Below are 23,205 nucleotides of genomic sequence, written 5' to 3' on the forward strand. Positions count from 1 at the left end.
GGGGGGGGAGCTGTCAGGGTGGAGAGTGGTTGGATGGGACGTGGGAGTCCCAGGGATCTGTCTGGGGGTGGGGGTGTGGATAAGGGTTGGGGCTGTCAGGGTACAGGTAGGGTCCTAGGGGGCCAGTTAGGATGGGGGGAGGGTCTCAGGAGGGGGCAGTCAGGGGACAAGGAGCGGGGGGAGGGTTGGGGGTTCTGAGGGGGGAAGTGGGAGGGGCAGAGGCGGGGCTAGGGCAGGATGGGGCAGGGCTAGGGCAGGACGGGGGCGGGACTAGGGCGGGGCTCCTCCCGTCCTCTTTTTTGCTTGCTGAAATATGGTAACCCTAACTAACAGAAGTATTGGAGCATAAGCTTTTGTGGGTCTGATGAAGTGGGCATTCACCCACGAAAGCTTATGCTCCAATGCCACAGGACCCTCTGTTGCTTTTTACAGATTCAGACTAACACAGCTACCCCTCTGATACCTAACTAGATGAGCAAATGATTGATCTTGGTGTGGCAACTTTTTGATGACAGATGATGTTATTTTTTAATTTAGGTCCTGACCAGATACCTCTCAGGGAGGAATTTGAACAGATCATGCTGAAAGCTATGCAGGAGTTCACACTGAGAGAGCGATCCTTGCAAATGAGTGGTCAGTGTATCTCAGTGTCACCAGGTCAACTCCCTTGGCTTGCTAGGTTAATCACCAGTGTATCTCGGGACCTGGTGCATGTGGTTGTTACCCAGAATTCTCTGGCTGAAGGCATTTCAGAAACGCTGAGATCTCTCAACGAAATGAAACATCAGCAAAGGCTACCAGATTATGTTGTTGCAATCTGTGCATCAAAGAATAGAGGAAATGAGTTCTGTGTAGTAGTCTTAGGTGAGTAACTTTACAATATGATGTGGTTACATGTGCAGTTGCATTATGCATTTTGTTCAAGTAGTTCATCTTTAACCTCTCCTTAATAGTTTTTGTTCCCCTTTCACACCTGTGCAATAATATTTCTCTTTCTCCTTTTACTCCACTAGGACTTTGCGTAGTAGTGTCTGCAGGGACATTGGCTGGTGAGGGAAGAATAGCTGCATGCTTTCCAGCAGCTCCTCCCTGAAGCAGATTCACTAGCCTTACAGAGACCCTGTACTTGGGATACCTGAAAACTTGCTCTTCTGTATCGTTGCCTTGGGGAATGGCCCCAAGGTGTCCCTTATGCAAAATAGTGTGCATATCTTTCCCTAGTTTACATGGCAGCTATACTGTTTTTACATTGCAATGTTGACCACCTGATCCAAATGACTAGACTACAATTATTTTGTATAACAATATAAAATATAGGGCACTGTTTCTGCCAGGCTGATTTTTCCACAACAGGCCTTTATAATAAAGTTGTGGGCGGATGTGGATGTGTATGCCTGAAAAAAGATGAATTTTTGACTACACTCCTCCCTTTCCTATGTAAACAAATTAGCCTTGTCCCATTTTTTTTCACTCTGGTGGACAACTTCCTCTTCACATTTTACCAGAATTTTCCATCCCTTCTGAGGAGCAAGTATTTATACTATATATCTCCTTTTGCTACAGAATAGCTCATGGACCAACATGACCGTGAATAGTAGCTTGCAAAGAATGTGCTAAAATGACAGAATATATTCTCCAGTGTCCTATCAGAATAGACTTGACTGTGTTTCTTGTTGATACCCCCGATCTCTTCTGCAAAAGGCAGTAGAGACCCGAGGCTGAAGATTAGTAGAGCATGTCACTTCCATACGGCCATTACGTACTGGGGAGTTTATAATGAGAATGCACTGTATTTAACCTCGATCTGTCCTTTCTGTTTTCTAGGTCAGTATCAGTCTAGAGCATTGGCAGAAAGCATGCTGACAACCAGTGAGTTTTTAAAAGAGATCAGTTATGAGCTCATCACAGGAAAAGTTAGTTTCTTGGCATCACATTTCAAAAACACGTCTTTAGGTGAGTGAGTTTAAGGATCTGAAGTTTCTATGGATGAATCTAACGGATGAATCTCCTGATTCTTTTGTGCATCTTCTTCTGTTCAGGGGTTAATGTAAGGGGCAGGGAGCGAAATGCAGCTCCCCATCCTCTATTAAAAGCCGAGGAAGAGCTCCCTTCCTTTCACTGCCTTGGTGTAGTGAGCATGGAGGAGTGCTCTTTCTCTCCTCCTTGGCTGGGCCGTGAGAGCTCCCCATCCTGTTTCAATCTATTTTAACCACTTCATAAGCTGAATCTGATTGTAGGGCATCCATAGTTGCATGGGGCTTCTGTGCAGGGCTGGCTCCAGGCACCAGCCCAGCAAGCAGGTGCTTGGGGTGGCCAAGGGGAATGGGCGGCACATCGGGCTGTTCGGCGGCAATTCGGAGGCAGGTCCCTCTCGGAGGGAAGCACCTGCCACCGAATTACCGCCGAAGAAGAAAGCGGCGCTGTGGAGCTGCCGCCAGAGTGCCGCCGATCGCAATTGCGATTGCAGCTTTTTTTTTTTTCCGCTGCTTGGGGCGGCAAAAACCCTGGAGCCGGTCCTGCTTCTGTGTGCCAAACAGTCAACGTATTTGCAGGGTATCTATTCCTTTGTGATCATCAAATGTTACTGCAAGCTGTAAAGGAGCAACTATGAAACATCCAACTGTGGTTTTCTTTTGGAGTTGAACTTTTTACAAGTGCCCAGTCACTAGAAAAGCTGAGGAAAGCCAATGACATATTGGAACATGTGTTATAAAGATTTTCATCACTGATCTTTAATTCCTTCCAGACATATTTTATTTTTTTAAATTCTTAAATAGGGGATGATTTGGACAAGTTGCTAGAGAAAATGAAGCAGCAACGAGGGGACAATGTTGTAATCCCTTTCAGTGGAGATGTTAATGAATGTGTGTCATCTCAAGAGGCAGCTGCCATGGTTTCAACACAAGACTCGGGTAATGTTTTTCTTTGTTGGATTTCATAAAACGCATGTGCCACAAAGTAGTCTGAGGACACTGTTCAGCCAGGCCAAAATTGTTAGTATCACTGGCTGAACGCAAAAAGGATAACCACAGCAATAATCTTGGCCAAGAGTCTTTCGTAATAGCTTTTTGTGCTATAGTAAAGTTTCCTCTTTCTACCTTTGACAGTTCTTAAGCTAAAATATCTTTGCTCTAAGTTTGTTCTACAAACTAATTGGAGCATACAGAAATTCCTATTTATGGCTGACTCTCTGGACTGATCGCACCCTGTTATGCAGGGCCGGCTCCAGCATTTCTGCCGCCCCAAGCCAAAAAAAAAAAAAAAAAAAAAGTCGCGATCGACGGCAGAGGTTCAGCGGCAGGTCCTTCGCTCCTAGAGGGAGTGAGGGACCTGCCGCCCCCGAATTGCCGCAGGTGCCGCCCCTCTCCCTTGGCCGCCCCAAGCACCTGCTTGTTAAGCTGGTGCCTGGAGCCGCCCTGCTGTTATGCCTGGAGAGGAAATATGGTCTGAGCTTAAAGTACAAGAGATTTGTGTTCTGTTTCTGATTGTGTCCAAACTGCTTATGTGACCTTGTGCAAGTGTTTTAGCCAACTTAGCCATGATACACCTTAGTTTCCATATGTGTAAAATGCTGATTATACCTACCACACAGAGGTGCTATGAGGTTTAATCAATGTTTGGAAGGTGCTTTAAGTTTCATGTATCAAAAGTGCTCTAGAAGTGCAAATACCACTTATTTAATTATGTTGTTCAGTGTGATATGTGTGATACAGGAGGGCCAGGAAACAGTGGGAAGTGGTAGAAGGGAAGTATATAAACCCTAGGTTAATTAAGGCGTGGTTCCCTGTAGACTAGGGAGGGTCGCTACAGGTTAATTGGAGCACCTGTAATCAATTAAGGCCCTGTTAGAAACCTAATAAACCCCCCTGCTTCAGGCAGTCAGGGGGAAGGAGGAAGGAGAGAGGACTGGAGCTTGGAGGTGTGTTGTGAGACTTGGAGGAACAGAAAACCGGAGTAAGGGAGACCCTGCCCCAGCAGGGGAGGGACATTCCCTCCCCCAGCATTTAAGGACTGAAGGTACCCCACCCAAGGGGGAAGAGGGGGAAGAACCTGCAAGGGTTGAGAGGGACTGGGACTCAGAGTGAGGAGCAAACCCAGACCCCTCCCCCGCTTCCCTCCTTTACCACCTTCCTGGGCCACTAGTGGGGCCCTCGGTGCCCCAAGAGCGGGGGTAAGGGATGGTATTTTAGCCCCCCCCACCAAGAAAGGCACAGGACCCACCATACTATATTGACCATCTTGTCACACGTGGTGTCAAGGGTGGGATCTCTGCGCCGTGAACATAATCCAGAGTGGGTCACAACCACCCTGCCTCAAGATGGAGGATCTGGTCAAAGCACTGGTGCAAGCCACTGCCGCCCAGCAGGAGGCTACCCGGGTCCAGGCAGCTGCCCAACAGGAGGCCATGTGGCTGCAGCAAGAGACCAATCACCTGCTGATGACCCAGGCCACCCAAGATCGGGCCATGCTGCAGGAACTAGTGAACTAAGTGAAGGTCCTTACGGAGCTGAGCCGCGGGTATGATGGGACACAGACCATACGGGCCAGCTACTGTCTGCAGAAAATGACCCGGGAGGATGATGTGGAGGCGTACCTCCTGGCTTTTGAGAGGACAGCTCTGAGGGAGGCCTGGCCCCGAGACCAGTGGTCAGGGATCCTTGCCCCATTTTTGTGCGGGGAGGCCCAGAAGGCCTACTATGATATGACCACAGAGGAGGCAGCAGATTACCCCCGACTGAAGGCGGAGATCCTAGCCAGGGCAGGGGTAACAACGGCATTTAGAGCCCAGCGGTTCCATGAATGGCAGTACTGTGAAGACAAGACTTCGTGATCACAACTATTTGACCTAATCCACCTAGCCCGAAAGTGGCTACGCCTGGAGGCTCTCAGTTCAGAGAAAATGATGGAGCTCCTGGTACTGGACTACTATACGAGGGGACTACCCTCGGGTCTCCGAACCTGGGTAGGCCAGAATGACCCCTCCACCTATGACGAACTAGTCACCCTTGTAGAGAGACAACTGGCAGCCCGTGAACTGTTCGAAACCCCGGGAGGTGAAACACGGTGTTTTAGGAAACCAGTCCCAACCCCGAGGCCCTGGATCATCGAGAACTCCAGGAAAGCCATAGCTGGAAGAACAGGCACCAAGGAGTAGCCTGAGGCCCCAAAGGACCTGGGGGTCCGGGGGGAGAGGGTTGGGGAAGCGAGTCAGAGGGCCCAAGACAGAGGGTAACCTCTGGAATGAGATATCGCTGTTATGAGTGTGGGGAGTTGGGGCATATAGCAGCCCAGTGCCCCAACAGGGAGGAGCCCATGCAATGTAATCTGGGGGATCCCAGGGACCAATGTGGCCTAATCAGCCTGGTGGGGGTTGCGATGGCCCAACATGAGTACACCAGGCCAGTAAAGATGAATGACATCCAGACCATAGCTTTGGTGGACTCTGGGAGTGCTGTCACTTTGGTCTCAGGGAAATTAGTGGGGCAAGACCAACTGAGCCGGGTCAAGAGCACTGGAGTGACATGTGTCCATGGCACAGTAAATTTCTACCCCACAATTCCAATACAGATTGAGATCCAGGGAAGTACTACCAAGATGACTTCAGGAGTGGTCCCCATGCCCCTACGCAGTCTTAATTGGCAGGGACTTTCCTGGGTTTGAGAGCCTACTCCCCCCCATTGAGTTAGGGAAGGGAAGTAAACCCCGAGCAGAATGTGAGGTGCCCATGGATGATCCTACCACAATTTTTGCTGGGTTTCCCCCAGAGTTATTTTCACCCCCTGAGAAGTCCCGGAAATCCAGGCGGGAAAGGAGAGCAGACAAAAGATTAGGAACCAGGATCTTGGCAGCAAATCAGAAAGCTGCCCTGGCTGGGAGGAAGGCTCGTGGAGACCCAGAGACGGTCCCCAGCATGAGCAGAAGCACCCCAAAAGAAGGAGGGGAACCCTAGTCAATAGAATCAGGCCAGATTGGTCCCGCACACGAATGTTTTGGCCAGGAGCAAGCCGATGACCCACTATATGCAAATGTGAGGGAGGAGGTAGTAGAGGTAAATGGCGTGCCAGTAGAAGGGAAAACCAAAGGCACAGGGCCATACTATATAATCAAGCAGGATCTGTTGTACCGGGTAGTGCCAATACGGGGGGAAGTAGTAGAACAGCTCTTGGTGCCACGGAAGCACACAAGGGCTGTATTAGAATTAACTCAGTCATCTGTTTGGGGGACATTTAGGAGCAGACAAGACCCTGGATAGAATCCTAAGAAGGTTCTCCTGGCAGGGGGTATGGGCAGAAGTCCAACACTATTGCACCTCCTGCCCAGAGTGCCAGCTGCATAGTCCCCGACCTCACTTAAGGGCACCGTTGGTACCCTTGCCCATAATTGAAGTTCCTTTTGAAAAAATAGCAATGGATCTAGTGGGACACTAGAAAGAACAGCCCGGGGCCACCGAAGCGTACTTGGCATCCTGGACTACGCTACACGGTACCCCAAAGCCATTCCTCTAAGGAGCCCCATGTCCAAGGCAATCGCAAAAGAACTGGTGCAGGTTTTTGCTAGGGTAGGCATCCCTAAGGAGATCCTGACAGATCAAGGGACTCCCTTCATGTCGAGAGTAATGAAAGACTTATGTACCCTGCTCCGCATCCAAGCCTTGCGAACCTCGGTCTATCATCCCCAAACAGATGGTCTGGTTGAGTGATTTAACCGCACTCTCAAGAGTATGATCCAAAAAGTGGTGTCCCAAGACGGAAAAGATTGGGATACCCTCCTACCATATCTGATGTTTGCAATACGAGAAGTTCCCCAAGCCTCTACTGGTTTCTCCCCCTTCGAGCTACTGTATGGACGCCACCCACGTGGCATATTAGACATCGCGAAGGAGGAATGGGAGGAACAACCCAACCCAGGGAAGAATGTCATTGCACACGTAGCCCAGATGAGAGAACGAAGAGCCCAAGTGACCCCCATAGTACGAGAGCATTTGGAGAAAGCACAAGAGGCCCAACGAACCTACTACAGTCGTCGGGCAAAAACACGGAAATTTCAACCAGGAGAACGCGTGCTGGTGCTGGTACCAACATCAGAAAGTAAGCTCCTGGCCAGTTGGCATGGACCCTATGAGATCGTGGAAGCTGTTGGGGAGGTGAATTATAAGGTAAAGCAGCCAGACCACCGAAGGCAAGAGCAGATCTATCATATTAACTTACTGAAACCCTGGCACGATCGGGAGACGTGCCTGGCCATCCTGCTGGCCACACACCAGGCAGATGGCCCACAAGGGCTGGTAAGGGTATCCCCTGAATTTAGCCCCAGAACAACGAACAGTGGTCATCGAAATGATCCAGCGGAACCAAGATGTGTTCTCCACACAACCAGGCCGTACGACGCTGATCCAACACCACATTGTCACCTGTCCCAGAGCAAGGGTGACCATAAAACCCTATTGCATACCGGAGGCAAAAAGAGAAGAAATTAGGGCAGAAGTAAGGAAGATGCTGGACCTTGGGGTGATTGAGGAATCCCACAGCCAGTGGTCCAGCCCTATTGTCTTGGTTCCCAAGCCTGATGGCACCCTGAGGTTTTGTAATGACTTTTGGAAGTTAAATGAGGTATCCCAATTCGATGCCTACCCGATACCACATGTTGATGAGCTGGTGGATCAGTTAGGCAAGGCCCGATACTTAACCACCTTGGACTTGACAAAAGGCTACTGGCAGATCCCTCTGGCTGAGGACACCAAGGAAAAAAACGCTTTCTCTACACCTGACGGCCTCTTCCAATATACCGTCCACCCTTTTGGGCCCCATGGGGCCCCCACAACTTTCCAACGATTGATGGACAGATTACTTCGACCCCATGCCAAGTATGCTTCTGCCTATTTAGGTGACGTGGTAATCCATAGTCCTGACTCGGAGACACACCTGGGGAAAGTGGAAGCGGTACTAGATACTCTTAGGTTGGCCTCGCCGCTAACGCATCCAAATGTGCAATAGGGCTAGCCGAGGCCAGATATCTCGGGTATGTAGTCGGAAGGGGCCTGGTGAAGCCCCAGTGAAACAAAGTGGAGGCAATACAGAAATGGCCCCGCCCAATCCGCAAAAAACAAGTCAGAGCATTCTTAGGGATAGTAGGGTACATCCCTCACTTTGCCACAAAGGCAGCGCCTCTGACGAACCTGATAAGAGCTCGGGGCCCGGAGATAGTTAAGTGGACCGAGGATAGTTAAGTGGACCGAGGAAGCAGAGGAAGCTTTCACAGACCTAAGGACAGCCCTTTGCAGCCATCCAGTGCTCATAGCCCCAAATTTCACAAAGGAATTTATCCTACAAACAGATGCCTCGGAGGTAGGACTTGGGGCCGTCCTTTCACAGATGGTGGGAGATGAAGAGCACCCAATCCTTTACCTCAGCCGAAAGCTCCTGCCCAGGGAGCAACGGTACGCCGTAGTAGAAAAGGAATGCCTGGCAATTAAATGGGCCATGGAGATTCTACGGTACTATCTACTTGGGCAGCAGTTCACCCTTGTGACGGACCATGCCCCACTCCAATGGATGCACACAAATAAGGAGAGGAATGCACAAGTGACTAGATGGTTCCTGTCCCTACAACTTTTCACTTCCGGATCCAGCATAGAGCCGGCAGCCAACACAGCAACATGGACGGCCTATCATGACAACACTGTCTTTCGTCCCAAGTAGCCCAACCCCATGGCGTTGAGCAGGGGAGGGGGATATGTGATACAGGAGGGCCAGAGAGCAGTGGGAAGTGGTAGAAGGGAAGTATATAAACCCTAGATTAATTAAGGCGTGATTCCCTGTAGACTAGGGAGGGTCGCTACAGGTTAATTGGAGCACCTGTAATCAATTAAGGCCCTATTAGAAACCTAATAAAACCCCCTGCTTCAGGCAGTCAGGGGGAAGGAGGAAGGAGAGAGGACTGGAGCTTGGAGGTGTGCTGTGAGACTTGGAGGAACAGAAAACCGGAGTAAGGGAGACCCTGCTCCAGCAGGGGAGCGACATTCCCTCTCCCAGTGTTTAAGGGCTGAAGGTACCCCACCCAAGGGGAAAGAGGGTAAGAACCTGCAAGGATTGAGAGGGGCTGGGACTCAGAGTGAGGAGCAAACCCAGACCCCTCCCCCGCTTCCTTCCTTTACCACTTCCTGGGCCACTAGTGGGGCCCTCGGTGCCCCAAGAGCAGGGGTAAGGGATGGTATTTTAGCCACCCCCCACCAAGAAAAGCGCAGGACCCACCATACTATATCGACCATCTTGTCACATATGTAATATATAGTCAAAATGGATGAGCTGGGGATGGACTCGCTGCCTTAATGTTGAATTTAATTACCTCTTACCTTTTCAGAACATTACCATTCAACATAACATTTTATGATTTACTTTCATTTTTATAATAGTATTGGCAAAATAAGTAAAACTGATTTTCTATGAGTTCTGAGATTCCTTTGGGGCCAGTAACAAGGCAAGTGATGGATAAATTTGAAACCTTGATGAGGACTTACCTTCACTGGGAAAAAAAGGTGTGTTCTTAACTCAAGCAAGCTAACAAGGTAAAATCGTAGCAAAGACAAAGCAGTTTGTAGCCTGAGCACAGGACAGCAGTTCAAGTTAAAAAGTAGGCTGCCATGCACACCTTTCTTTCCTAGTAAAGACAATACCTTAAAAGTTCAACTCGGATTTTATTTGAAGAATGAGCAAAGTTTTGGTTCAATTCTTATTTGTGGTTACAGTTCGTGTGCAGTAATTTGTCTTTTGTGAAGAGATACACCTTTACACTGGTATGGAGGAAGCTAGAGAGCTCCTTTGGGCCTATTCCAAGCTAATAAGATGCACCTGCAAGGGTCCTTCAGCCTGGAGGGGAAGGAACTTAAAAGGGGGGAACTTACCACAGGAAGGGGCAGTGAACAGGAAGAAGGCTCCTCCACCCAGAGACTGCTGGTAACAGAGATAGTCTAGCTGAGGAGAAGACAGCCACGAGATGCCTGCGAAGACAGCATGAGATGCACTAACAATAAAGCAATATGCCCCAGGAAGAGGGGTAGAAGGTAAACCTCACGAAGGGGCAATGAACTCTGACAGACTGAGCCCTTACCCCTGTATCTCTAGAGGCTGCCTGAGAGACTAGTCCTCGTGCCAACCAGATCCTCTTCTCTTGCAAGGGGAAGGGAAGAGGAGGAGCCAACCCCCTGCCCATGGGCAGTTGCCCTCTGAGAGCTCCCCCAAGGCTGCCAACTGGGGGAAAAGAGAGGGTAAACAAAGGACAGTGAGACCTGGGTGGAGTCAGGGAGCCCCACCATCTCCACAAATGGGGGAGAACATGGGTAAACTATTCCTGATACAAGGGGTCAAAAAAGGGGGGGAGCCTTTGAGGTGTTTGAGTTCAGCTGCTTCACACACATTGGAACTGGAGCATAGTATAAATGGGTAGCGGAGAGGCAGCAGCAGCAGCAAGGCATTCAACAACAGCAGTTGCTGCAGCTGTGCACCGCCCAGCAGTGGGTTAAAGCCACCCAAAACAATATCTGCTGAGGAAACTCATGACCCAGCAGCAAGAGTTCCCAAAGGAAATGTTACAGCAGATAGTACCAACCCTATGCCCACAAGGGGAGACGGGAACTTCACGCTTCCACTGAAGGGGTCCCTCCACCTGCACCAGTAAAGCTCACCAAGATGGGACTAGAGGATGACCTCGAAACCTTTTTACTCATGTTTGAGAGGGTGGCACTGGCAGCCCAGTGGCCTCTGGAACAATCGGCTCCAATCCTGGCCCCTTACTTGATGGGTCCAGCACAGTCCACCTCCTGTAATCTGGATTTGGAGCGGGTGAAAGATTACAAGCAAGTGAAGTCCACCATCTTGGACTATGTGGATATTTCAGAAGAGACCCACCGCCAGTGATTTATGGCCAAGAGATACCCCAAGGGGGCATGATCCCGAATGGTAGCACAACGGCTGAAAGAACACTGCTGGAAGTGGCTCCACCCAGAGGAACACTCAGGGACCTAAGCAGCTGAGGCCATTGTAACGGAGGAGTTTATAAAGATTATTGCCCATGGGAGACAGGAAGCAGGTTGTGACGGGTTGGATCACAGAAACCCCCTTGGGAGCTGCCACCTGATGTGCAAAGACTACCTCTGTTCCTGTTTTCCCTGCCAGCTCAGGACTCCAGCACCCTGTCTTGCTGAGCCAGGCACTCCCGTCTGGCTCCGACACAGACCCAGGGTCTGAATCACTTGCCCCAAAGCTGCAAGTTTACCTGAAAACAGCTCACAGAAGTGTGCTTGTCTTTAGCACTCAGATGCCCAACTCCCAATGGGGTCTAAACCCAGATAAATCCGTTTTACCCTGCATAAAGCTTATGCAGGGCAAACTCATAAATTGTTCATCCTCTATAACACTGATAGAGAGATATGCACAGTTGTTTGCTCCCCCAGGTGTTAATACATACTCTGAATAAATTACTAAATAAAAAGTGATTTTATTAAATATAGACAGTAGGATTTAAGTGGTTCCAAGTAGTAACAGACAGAACAAAGTAAGTCACCAAGCAAAATAAAATAAAATGCGCAAATCTATGCCTAATCAAACTGAATACAGATAATCTTACCCTCAGAGATGCTTCAGTAAGTTTTTTCTCAGACTGGACACCTTCCAGGCCTGGGCACAATTCTTTCCCTGGTACAGCTCTTGTTGCAGCTCAGGTGATAGCTAGGGGATTCTTCATGATGGCTCTTCTCTCTCCTTTGTTCTCTTCCACCCCTTTATATATCTTTTGCATAAGGCGGGAACCCTTTGTCCCTCTGGGTTTCCACCCCCTCTCACTGGAAAAGCACCAGGTTAAAGATGGATTCCAGTTCAGGTGACATGATCACATGTCACTGCAAGGCTTCATTACTCACTTGCCAGCACACACATATACAGGAAGACTCACAGGTAAACACAGCCATCTGCAGACAATGGTTCTGGTTAATGGGAGTCATCAAGATTCCAAACCATCATTAATGGCCCACACTTTACATAATTACAATAGGCCCTCAGAGTTATATTTTATATTTCTAGTTTTAGATACAAGAGTGGTACATTTATACAAATCGGATGATCATACTCAGTAGATTATAAGCTTTGTAATGATACCTTACAAGAGACCTTTTGCATGAAGCATATCCCAGTTACATTATATTCACTTATTACCATATTTTTCTAAAACTATCCCAGTTACATTATATTCACTTATTATCATGTTTTTATAAAACCATATAGACTGCACAATGTCACACAGGTACTACAACATCACCCTATCAAAAGCAGTCAGGTTAATGGAGGACTTTGTAGAAGCCGAAGGGTCACTAAAGGCAGAATCACCCCAGAATCAGTAGGGCAAGGAACCTGGAAGGGGGATGAGCCAGAGTCCACAGCAGTGTACCACAGGGAGTCAGTCCTAAAGGGGGGGCTACTAAGAGGGACCACCGGGTACCCCAGACAACTGAAGCATGGCTCACAGATGGAGGTCCAGCTGGCACCCCGCAGGCAGGCTTCCCTAAACCTAGGAAAGAGGCTGGCAACCCAGCCCATTAACCTACTAGTCTTGTGGACAGAGAGGGCACATAAAGAGGGAGTGAATGCTGATGGAATGTGAATATGCCCAGGACTGGACACTGGAAACCTAGGGCTGGGAAAAAAAACTTCCCCTAAGTTGATTGTACCTGTGATGGTCCAAGGGAAGCTGATTCAAGGACTCTTGGACTCTGGCTGCAACCACATGGTGGTCCAGACCTCCATGGTGGGAAGTGACGCTACTCTTAAGAACATGATTCACCCTCAATGTATCCATTGCGATGTCAAGTCCTACCCCAGCCAGCAGCTACAGCTGATGGTGGGAGCCCATACTGCAGTCATAACTGTAACCTTTGCAGAAAAGTTGGCCTACCCTGTGATCATAGGCTGAGACTGGTGCTTTTTTTGGGGGGGCGGGGACAGGTCATTAATACCCAGCTCTCAGGTGCAAACAAGAACAGGGGTCAAGTGGGGACACCAGCTCCCCAGAGATTGGTAAGTCTTGGAGAAGCTGACAACCCTGAGGAAGGGATGTCCCTAGCAACACAGCCACAGACCCCCACAGGGGAGGAAGAGGCAGGCCATCAGGACCTGGAAGCTCTCCTGCGGGACATGAATTTCTTGTTAGAACACAGGAACAACACTATATTAAACTGTGCACATGAGCAACTGGCCCCCATAAATGGAGAAGTGACAGAGCCTCAGAGAGGTGAACGATACCTACACTTTGCACTCAAGAAGGGGCGCTTGTATTGAATCGAGAAGATTCAGCAAACTGGGTTGGTGAGGAACCAGCTGCTAGTACCACACCAGTACCGCCAGGCCATGTTGCAGCTGGCGCAAGATATCCCTTGTGCAGGACACCTGGGATGAAAAAAGACATTGGCTTGCATATTAGCCCAATTCTATTGGCCAGGCGCACACCATGAAGTGAGAGAATACTGTTCTCCTGCCCAGAGTGTCAGCTAATCAGCAGCAGGGGGACCGCTAAAGCACCCTTAGCCCTTCTGCCCTTGATTGAGACCCCCTTGGAAAGGATAGGGGTGGACATTGTCGGACCTCTAGAAAAAACTGCAGCAGGGCATCTGTACATACTTGTGATTGTTGACTATGCAACCAGGTATCTGGAAGCTGTTCCTCTCCGCTCCCCAGAAATGACAGCCATAGTTCCACAGCTCTTGAAGCTCTTCTCAGAGGTAGGGTTTCCCTGCAAAATATTAAGAGACCAAGGGTCTAATTTCACTTCACAACTGATGCAAGAATTATGCTCCCTTCTAAAGGTCAAGTCCTTGACGACCTTGGTGTATCACCCGCAGACCAACAGTTTAATAGAGTGGTTTAATAAGACACTGAAAGAGATGTTGAAGTGCTTTGTCAATGACAACCCCAAGCAGTGGGACCGACCACTCCCACTACTCCTATTTGCCATAAGGGAGGTCCTGCAAGTTTCTGTGGGGTGTTCTCCCATTTGAGTTGCTCGATGGTTGCCAATCGCGGTGCATCTTGGACTTGCTACAAGAAGGCTGGGAAGAAGACAATATGGGGGCCTTAAGTACGACCCAATATATCTTGCAGTTAAGGGTGCAACTCGGAAACTTAGGGGGTTTGCCAGGGAGAATTTGAGGAAGGCCTAGCACACCCAGGAACAAAATTACAATAGGGAGACATAACTATGGACTTTTCAGCTGGGTGACCATGTTCTACTACTACTGCCCACAGCTGAGTCCAAATTAATAGTCTGATCTCAGTCTACAGGCTATCTGAGAGGAGGAAGGAAATCAAGGTCTACCATGTGAACCTTCTCAAACCTTGGAGGACGCAGGAAGCCCTGCTGATAACTCCTATTCTAGCAGAGCCAGAATTGAGGCCCCAGGTGCCCAGTGATGAAGCTCCAGCAACAATACCGGGGGTGAAGTGCTTTCACCTGCACAAAGGAAAGATCTCCTCCAACTAATCGGGGACTTTGCAGCAGTGTTCTCCAACCATCCATGGAGAACGTGGTTGGTTCAACATCACCTAGAGACAACCCCAGGCCAGGTAGTCCGAGAGAACCCTAGACCATTGCCACAAAAGATGTGGGATACGATCTGAGAGGAAGTACAAACGATGCTGGAGATGGGAGTGATTATAGAATCCAGAAGTGAATGGAGGAGCCCCATAGTTCTCGTTCCAAACCAGATGGTATGATTCGGTTCTGCATCAACTTCAGGAAGGTCAGTGCCATCACAAAATTCAACACCTACCCAATGCCAAGGGTGGACGAGTTATTAGAATGGCTGGGACCAGCTGAGCACCTGAGCACTATCGATCTGACCAAAAGGTTACTGGCAGATCCCCTTATCCCCTTCCCTGCTTTCTCCACCCCTTTTGGGCATTTCCAATTTAAGACCATGCCTTTCGGCCTCCATGGAGCTACTGTTACCTTCCAACAACTTATGAATAAGATCCCCAACTCCCACCATCAGTATGCAGCGGCCTACATGGATGATATTGTCGTCTACAGTCCCACCAGTGAAGATCACTTTCAGCGTTTAAGAGCGGTGTTTAAAAGCCCTACAGGAGGCAGAAATTATGGCCAACCTGGCAAAATATAGAGTGGCTATGAATAAAGTAACCTATTTGGGGTACCACATAGGACGTAGCTTGGTGAAGCTGGTGGTCAGTAAGATGCAGGCCTTCAAAGCATGTCCTGTCCCCCAGACAGAACCAGTCAGATGTTTTCTTGGCCTTGCAGGATATTACTGGTGGTTTATCCCCATCTTTGCCTCAGTCACACACCCCCTTATGAATCTCATAAAAGGGAACAACCCTAAGAAGATCCATTGGGATGAGAAGCATGAGGAAGTGTTCAGGGAACTGGAAACATGACTATGCCAGGCACACATGCTCTTCAGCCATGATTTTTCTTGGGAATTCATACTATGCACAGATGCTTCTGACATCTGCACCATCCTCTCTCAAGACTTCGAAGGGGAAGAACACCCAGTTCTATACCTAAGTAGGAAGCTATTCCCTAGGGAAAAGACATACTCCATTATTGAAAAGGAGGCATTAGCTATCAAATGGATGGTAGATGCCCACAGCTATTACCTGTTGGGTAGCCCCTTTTTCCAGATCATTGATCACATACCTCTATGCTGGATCCAGACCACGAGGGATATGAACCCTCATATAATGAAGTGATACCTTGCACTACAACCTGATAGTTTCCAAGTGCACCACCAGGCAGGAAAGGACCATGCTAACACCGATTTCTTTTCATGGGAGTTTGGGGATGGAGACAACCCCCCTGAACAGTCTTCCTGTCTTGAGGGGTGGGGTATGTGAAGGGACATACCCTCAGTGTATGGAGGAGACTAACCAGCTCCTCTGGGCCAGTTCCACACTAATGAGATGCACCTGCAAGGCTTGTTCAGCCTGGAGGGGGAGGATCTTAAAACGGGAGAACTTACCACAGGAAGAGGCGGTGAACGGGAAGAAGGCCGCCGCACCCAGAGACTGCTGGTAACAGAGGTAGTCCAGCCAAGGAGGAGGCAGTTGTGAGAGACACTGCTCCCAAAGCTATCCTGACAGACAACAAAGCAATATGCCCCAGCAAGAGGGGTAGAAGATGAACCCCGCGAAGAGGCAATAGACTCTGAAAGATTGAGTCCTTAGAGCTGAATTTCTAGGGGCTGCCTGAGAGACTGGTCCTCGTGCCAACCAGATCCTCTTTTTTTGCAAGGGGAAGGAGAGAGAAGCAGCCAACCCCCTGCCCGCAGGCAGGTGCTCTCAGAGAGTTCCCTGAAGGAAAAGAGAAGGGTAAACAATGGACAGTGGGACCTGGGGTGGTCCAGGGAGCCCCGTCTCTCCCACCCCTTTTTAAATCTCAGTATTTAATTAACTAATAGTTTCTAACTGTTCAGAGTTTATTTTTGGTTTTTAAATTGTACATTTAGGGCCAAATCCTTTCTCAGTTTTTACTTAGCCTTTACTCAGGCAGAACTCTTATTGAAGGCAGTGGTAATTTGCCTGAGTATATAAGAACATAAGAACGGCCATACTGAGTCAGACCAGTGGTTCATCTAGCCCAGTGTCCTGTCTTCCGACAGTAGCCTGTACCAGACACTTCACAGGACTGTTATCAAGTGATCCATCCCTTCTTGTCTAGTCCCAGTTTCTATATCATGGTGATAGGATATTTTTCTGTCTTATGATATATCCCTTTCCTAATCGTTGCTAATAGTCTGTTGGCTTTTTTGACTGCCACCACACATTGAACAGATTTTTTTTAGAGAACTATCCATGATGATTCCAAGGTCTTTCTTGAGTGGTAACAGCTAATTTAGACCCCATAATTTTGTATGTATAGTTGGGATTATGTTTTCCAATGTGCATTACTTTGTACTAGGGTGACCAGATCAACCCAAGTCAAATATTGGGACGCAGGGAGGTGCGGGGGGAAGGTGTGGCGGAGGGGGGCAGGGCAAAAAAAAAAAGTGGCAGAGGAAAAAAAAAAAAAAACCACCCGCCCTTCCTCCACAAGTGCTGGAGGGAGGCCCGGGAGGCGCAGGGGAAGCACGGGGCCAGGTTGAGTGAGAGTCCGGCCTGGCCCCGAGTGCAGGCCCGACTCAGTCGGGCGGTAGGGAGAGTAGGGGGGCGGCCCGCGGGGCCAGGCGGCGGCTGTTCTCCCGCCCTGGGCAGTGGGACTCAGGCAGCTCCCACTGCTGCGTGGGGAGGAAGCGGCTGATGGCCATGCTCGGCGGCTGCGGCTCTGGCGCCCCGAAACCCCCCGAGCCCGGGCCTGCTGTGGGGACCCAGCAGCGTGCACGCTGCGCCCAGCCCCTGGCTAGTTGCGTCTGGGCTGCTGCCCAGCTGGTGCTATCCCATGGCGGCCCCGGAGTGGGGGCAGCAGGCCCTAGCCCCCCGTCCCACTCAGGTCCCACAGGGCTCCGGAGTATTTGCTTGTTTGTCCGGTGTACTGACCACCCATCGGTCGGGACACGGGACAAATAAGGAAATATCAGGACAATCCCGATCAAATCGGGACGTCTGGTCACCCTACTTTGTACTGATCAACATTGAATTTCATCTGCTGTTTTCTTGCCTGGACATCCAGTTTTGTGAGATCCCGTTTTAACACTTTGCAGTCAATTTTGGACTTAACTTTCTTAATTTTGTATTGTCTGCAAATTTTGCCATCTTACTGTTTACCCCCCTTTCCAGATAATTTATGAATATGTTGAACAGCACTGGTCCCAGTACAGATCATTGAGGGATCCCACTATTTATCTCTCTTCTCTTGGAAAACTGACTATTCCTGCCATTTGTTTCCTCTCTTTTAACCGGTTACAGATCCGTTAGAGAACCTCCCCTCTTATCCCATGATTGCTTAGTTTGCTTAAGAGCATTTGATGTAGGCTCTTTTCAAAGACTTTCTGAAAGTCCAAGTACAGTATATCAACTGGATCAGCCTTGTCCATATGCTTGTTAACTCCCTCAAAGAATTCTAATAGGTTCGTGACCCTTCCCCCAACATATCATGTTCATCTGTGTCTAATAATTCTGTTCTTTAATATAGTTTCAGCTAATTCGCCCGGTACTGAAGTTAGGATAATTGGCCTATAATTGGCCAGTATTGCTCCTGGAGCCTTTTTAAAAAATCAGCATTACATTAGCTATCCTTCAGTCATCTGGTAGAGAGACTTATTTAAGTGATAGGTTGCATATCGCAATTAATAGTTCTGCAATTTCATATTTGACTTCCTTCTGAACTCTTGGGTGAACACCATCTGGTCCTGGTGACTTATTACTGTTTAGTTTATCAATTTGTTCCAAAACCTCCTCTGACACTTCAATCTGGTACAGTTCCTCAGATCTGTCACCTAAAAAGAATGGCTCAGGTGTGAGAATCTCCCTCCTATCCTCTGCAGTGAACAGTGATGCAAAGAATTCATTTAGTAAAGACTGAATAAAACGTGAGAGGCCAGTCTGCCCCACTGATGCAAGTTGTGTAGTGCCTTACTCCACAAGTAGCTCCATTGAAATCAATAACATAAGGGTGGCAGAATTGGCACTCAATATTTGGCAAAAATATCTTCAATTTGTTACTTAAAATACAAAGATGTTAGTTGTTTATTGCTTAAAATAAATGAACTATTACTATATATTATCTTTTTAAATGGTTTTTTTTTTTAAATAATTTTCTCCCAGGCACCTCTTTGAGCCAAGTTTTCCATTCATCAGCACTGTTTTTTGTAATAGGAAAACTAACAGAGCCATAACTAAAATGATACTACAAGGTTAAATTTGGTAGTAGTACGTTAAGAGTTTAATTTATTCAGGACTAGTGAAGTGTATATAAAAGTGCATAGAATATACCCACTAACTATTTTTAAGTGTAGGACTGTACCTGTTCTTTGGCAGGTGTGAACATTGACACGTGCTTAGAGAAAACATTTCTCTAAATGATAAACTCCAGGTTCCAAAGTTTTTGTAGCTAACTTTGACGCAGCTCCTTCCGTAAGGCTTCCATGTACATCCATGACTAAGCTGCCTTAAAATCAGGACTTCTGCTCCACCTCTTGATTGAAGATCTTTGGTCTCTCACTCACCTTTCATTCCAGTCCATTTCCATAAACAAGTGGCCAGCCTGATGCTGCCATGGTCACACACCCGAGAAGGTAAGTTCTCACCAATTGGCTTGCCACCCAGTAAATGAGAATTTTGTGTTGTCACAGCAGAGCAGTAGGTGTCATTCCATGGGGCCTGAGCACAGCAGCCTCAGCAGTGTATGGCTGCTCCACATATGTTGGCATGTTCAAGGAACTGTATGCGGCAAGAGAAGGTTAGAACTACATGCATTGCATCCCTTAATGGTTGCAATTCAGGCGCTGAGGTTAGGCACTGAGGTTTCACTGAGTTGCAGTCTTGTAAAGCTTCAAAACACTTCGTGCAATGAAAAAATTGCCACTACCCTGCAGAGAGCTTCTTGTATGTAACCAAATTTTGATCTGAAAAGTAGATTCTGTGGTGGTGATGTGCACCAGTTTCACCATAAATCTAGGATTTATTCTGTTGAGTGACTTTGATGATGTAAGCCAGAGTATTTTGAAGGCTGCTGTTTAATGTAAAATAATTTAAATTTTGATGCCATTTTTTTTTTTACTAGATTTGGATATTGACACCTTCCAAATTTATCAGCCGCAGCTTACAGTTGCCAGAAAGCTCTTGTCCCAGGTATGTGCTATAGCAGACAGTGGCAATCAAAGCCTGGATCTGGGCCACTTCAGCAAAGTAGACTTCATCATTATAGTCCCTCGTTCAGAGGTTCTGGTCCAGCAAACTCTTCAACGGATTCGACAATCAGGTAAAGGGATGGGGAGGAAAGCAGTATATTAAATCAAAACTGGGTATCTATGTACCCCTGTTATATAGTGCTAAAGTAAACTGTTTAAAAATTTATTCTGGAGGTCCCAGCTTTGTTCAGTTATTTGGTGTCACATGTAAGTTATACAGAGCCTACATTCACAAAATTGGACCAACTGCGTTTACTGTGTAGGTGGCAAGAGGCATTGCCATATTTACCTAAAGATTGGATGAGCTATGATCTGAGGCAACATCTAGCAGTTGAAACGAGAAAACAGGGATGAACAAATGGCTTTTCATTTTGCCCTCACAATAGTATATTCATAGGAACACAGGCATTGCCATACTAATAGTAGTCTGTCTAGTCCAGTGTCCTGTGCCCGACAATTGCCAATAGCAGATATTTCAGAGGAAGATGCAAGAAACCCCTTAGTGGATAATTAATGGAATAACCTGCCTATTGAGGTTTCTTCCTCCCCCTATCAGTTAGTGGTTGGCTTATACTCTGAAACAAGAGGGTTTAGATCCTTTTTTAAAACTGTCATATTTAGTATAACTATGGATTCTCTATATAAATGGCTAATAATTTTTTAATCTTATTAAGCTCTCGGCCTCTGTCTTGTTGCAATGAGTTCCATGGGATAATTATGCATTCTGCTAAAAAAGTTCTTTTATCAATTTTAAACATGTTGCCTTTCAATTAATTTGATATTTCCTTGCTCTTGCTCTCGTATAATGAAAAGGTAAAGAGGAACTTCCAGTGCAACTTCTCTATACATTTTTTTATCTGCCTACCACAGAATCATCGAAATATGTAGGAATGGAAAGGGGTCATCTAGTCCAGTTTCCCCCCACGCTGAGGCTGGATCAAGTAAACCTAGACCATCCCTGACAGGTGTTAGTCTAACCTGTTCTTAAAAACCTCCAGTGATGGGGATTTCACAATCTCCCTCGGTAACTTATTCCAGTACTTAACCATCCATATAGTTAGAGTTTTTCCTAATATCTAACCTAAATCTCCCTTGCTACAGATTAAGCCCATTACTTCTTGTCCTACCTTCAGTGGACATGGAGAACAATTTATCACAGTCCTGTTTATAACAGCCCTTGACATATTTGAGGATTGTTTTCAAGTCATTGTCCTCCTCTCCCCGTTCCCCCAGTCTTCTTTTCTCAAGACTAAACATGACCAATTTTTTTTAACCTTTCCTCACAGGTCAAGTTTTCTAAACCTTTTATCATTTTTGTTGCTCTCCTCTGGACTCTTTTCAATATGTCCATATCTTCTTTAAAGTGTGGTGCCCCGAAACAGGACACTGTAACTAAGGCCGAGTGCCGAGTAAAGTGAGAGGTTACCTTCTGTGTCTTACATACAACACTCCTGTTAAAACACCCCAGAATACTTTGCTTTTTTTGCCACTGCATCATATTGTTGCCTCCCATTATATCTGTGATACATTGTAACTTCCAGTTCCTTTTCTGCAGTGCTACAGCCTAGGAAATTATTTCCTGTTTTGTAGTTGTGCATTTGATTTTTCCTTCATTAAGCGTAACACTTTGCATTTGTCTTTTGAATTTCATCTTGTGGATTTCGGATCAATTCTCCAATGTATCAAGGTCATTTTGAATTCTAATCCTATCCTCCAAAGTGCTCTAGCAACCTCTCCCAGCTTGGTGTCATCTCCAAAATGTATAAGCACACTCTCTACTCCATTGTCCAAGTCGTTAATGAAAATATTTATTAGTACCAGACCCAGGACAGACCCTTGTGGGAGCCCTCTAGATATGTCCTCGTGGTTTGACAGCGAATCATGATAACTACTCTGTTGTTTTTTAACTAGTTGTGAACCCACCTTATAGAATTTCAACTAGACCACATTTCCCTAGTTTGCTTATGAGATTATCATGTGGAACTGTGTCAAGTGTTCCTGAAATCAAGTCTTCTAGTTTATTTTCCCCATAAAAACTAAAACAGTCCCAGTCTTTTCAGTGTCTCCTGATAAAGAAAGCCTCCCATACATCTAATTTGGTTGTCCATCTCTGCATCCCTTCTCTTTCTTGATATTTTTGAGATAAGGTGACTACAACTAAACACATTATTTGAAAAGAGGGTGCCTCATTGATTTATATAATGGCATTACTATTTTCTCTTCCATTCCTCATACAGTCTAACACTATGTTTCCTATTTTGCTGCTCCTGTGCACTGAGCAGAGGTTCTCTCTCAGATGTTCTTTACGCTCAGGTTGAATATAATAATTCCCAAGACCGCTTACAGGGATTGTAGGCATGGTGCTTCTGTACTTCCTGTCCGTTGGAGTAGGCTGGAGGAATATGCCAGCAATTTTAGTTTTACCTGAGGGCAATAGAAAAGATTGACCCAATATTGGCAAGAGGCATCTGTAAACTTACGAATTTTTGAAGGGGATGCCTAAGTATCTTCTTCTCAGGTATCCATCTAGTGGGAAGAATGTATTAGCCAAGTACAGGGAAACTAAACTTATTGTCACTGAGTCTGACCCAACTCAATGCCATATTGAAGATTCTTATATAGATCTAAATGTAATGTTATGAGTCTCTGGTCTGCTCATAAATCCATCCCCTTTTTGGAGGAAATCTAAAAGTGGGGAAATAACTTCCACTCACCACCATGAAAGTAAATCTATCCCACTAACGCCTTGTCTACGCTACAGAGTTTGGTTGAAAAAAGGCAGCTTTTGTCAAAAGAACAGCGGAGGTGTACACACTGCAATGCTACTTTTGCAGACAAAACTCTCTTGTTTTGCCAACAAAATAAAATCACATTGACAAGAGGTACAGATCTTTTTGTGGCCAAGTCATATCGACAAAGTGTCAGTGTAGACACCGCGCTTAGTTTTGTCACAGTAAATGGCCTCCAGGAGGTGTCTCTCAATGCCTATCCTGACCATTCTGATCAGCAGTTCAAACTCCACTGTCTTGCTGCCAGGTAAACAAGCATCCACCCTTCCCCCTTTAAAGGCCCAGGACTTTTCTGAAATTCCACTTCCTGTTTACTCGGCGTGGAGAGCCCACATCACATCTTCCCAGCTGACCATGGCCGCTCCATGCAACAAACGCTCTCCCTCTTGGACCACTGCGAAGCAGTTGGATCTGCTGAGTATATGGGGAGAGGAGGCTGTCCAGTCCCAGCTTTGCTCCAGTTATAGGAACTTGGATACCTACGGGCAGATTTTCCATGGGTTTTGTGAGAAGGGCTACGAACGGGACACGGTGCAGTGCCAAGCAAAGATAAAGGAGCAGAGGTAGGCG

General features: G+C 47.2%; 1 protein-coding gene across 6 annotated transcripts in view; it reads left to right on the top strand.

Annotated features, from left to right (window-relative positions):
• Window positions 1-23,205, top strand: part of GREB1L (GREB1 like retinoic acid receptor coactivator) — a 135,053-nt gene that overhangs the window by 60,631 nt on the left and 51,217 nt on the right. For all 6 annotated transcript variants that reach the window (XM_034762740.1, XM_034762742.1, XM_034762743.1 and 3 more), the window contains 4 exons: window positions 538-864; window positions 1,825-1,953; window positions 2,778-2,912; window positions 19,720-19,917. In XM_034762740.1, the coding sequence (XP_034618631.1) occupies window positions 538-864; window positions 1,825-1,953; window positions 2,778-2,912; window positions 19,720-19,917 (789 nt within the window). The remainder of the gene's footprint in view (window positions 1-537; window positions 865-1,824; window positions 1,954-2,777; window positions 2,913-19,719; window positions 19,918-23,205) is intronic.

This window comes from Trachemys scripta, chromosome 2 (assembly GCF_013100865.1).
Source record: "Trachemys scripta elegans isolate TJP31775 chromosome 2, CAS_Tse_1.0, whole genome shotgun sequence".
In the NCBI taxonomy this organism is placed as follows: Eukaryota; Metazoa; Chordata; order Testudines; family Emydidae; genus Trachemys; species Trachemys scripta.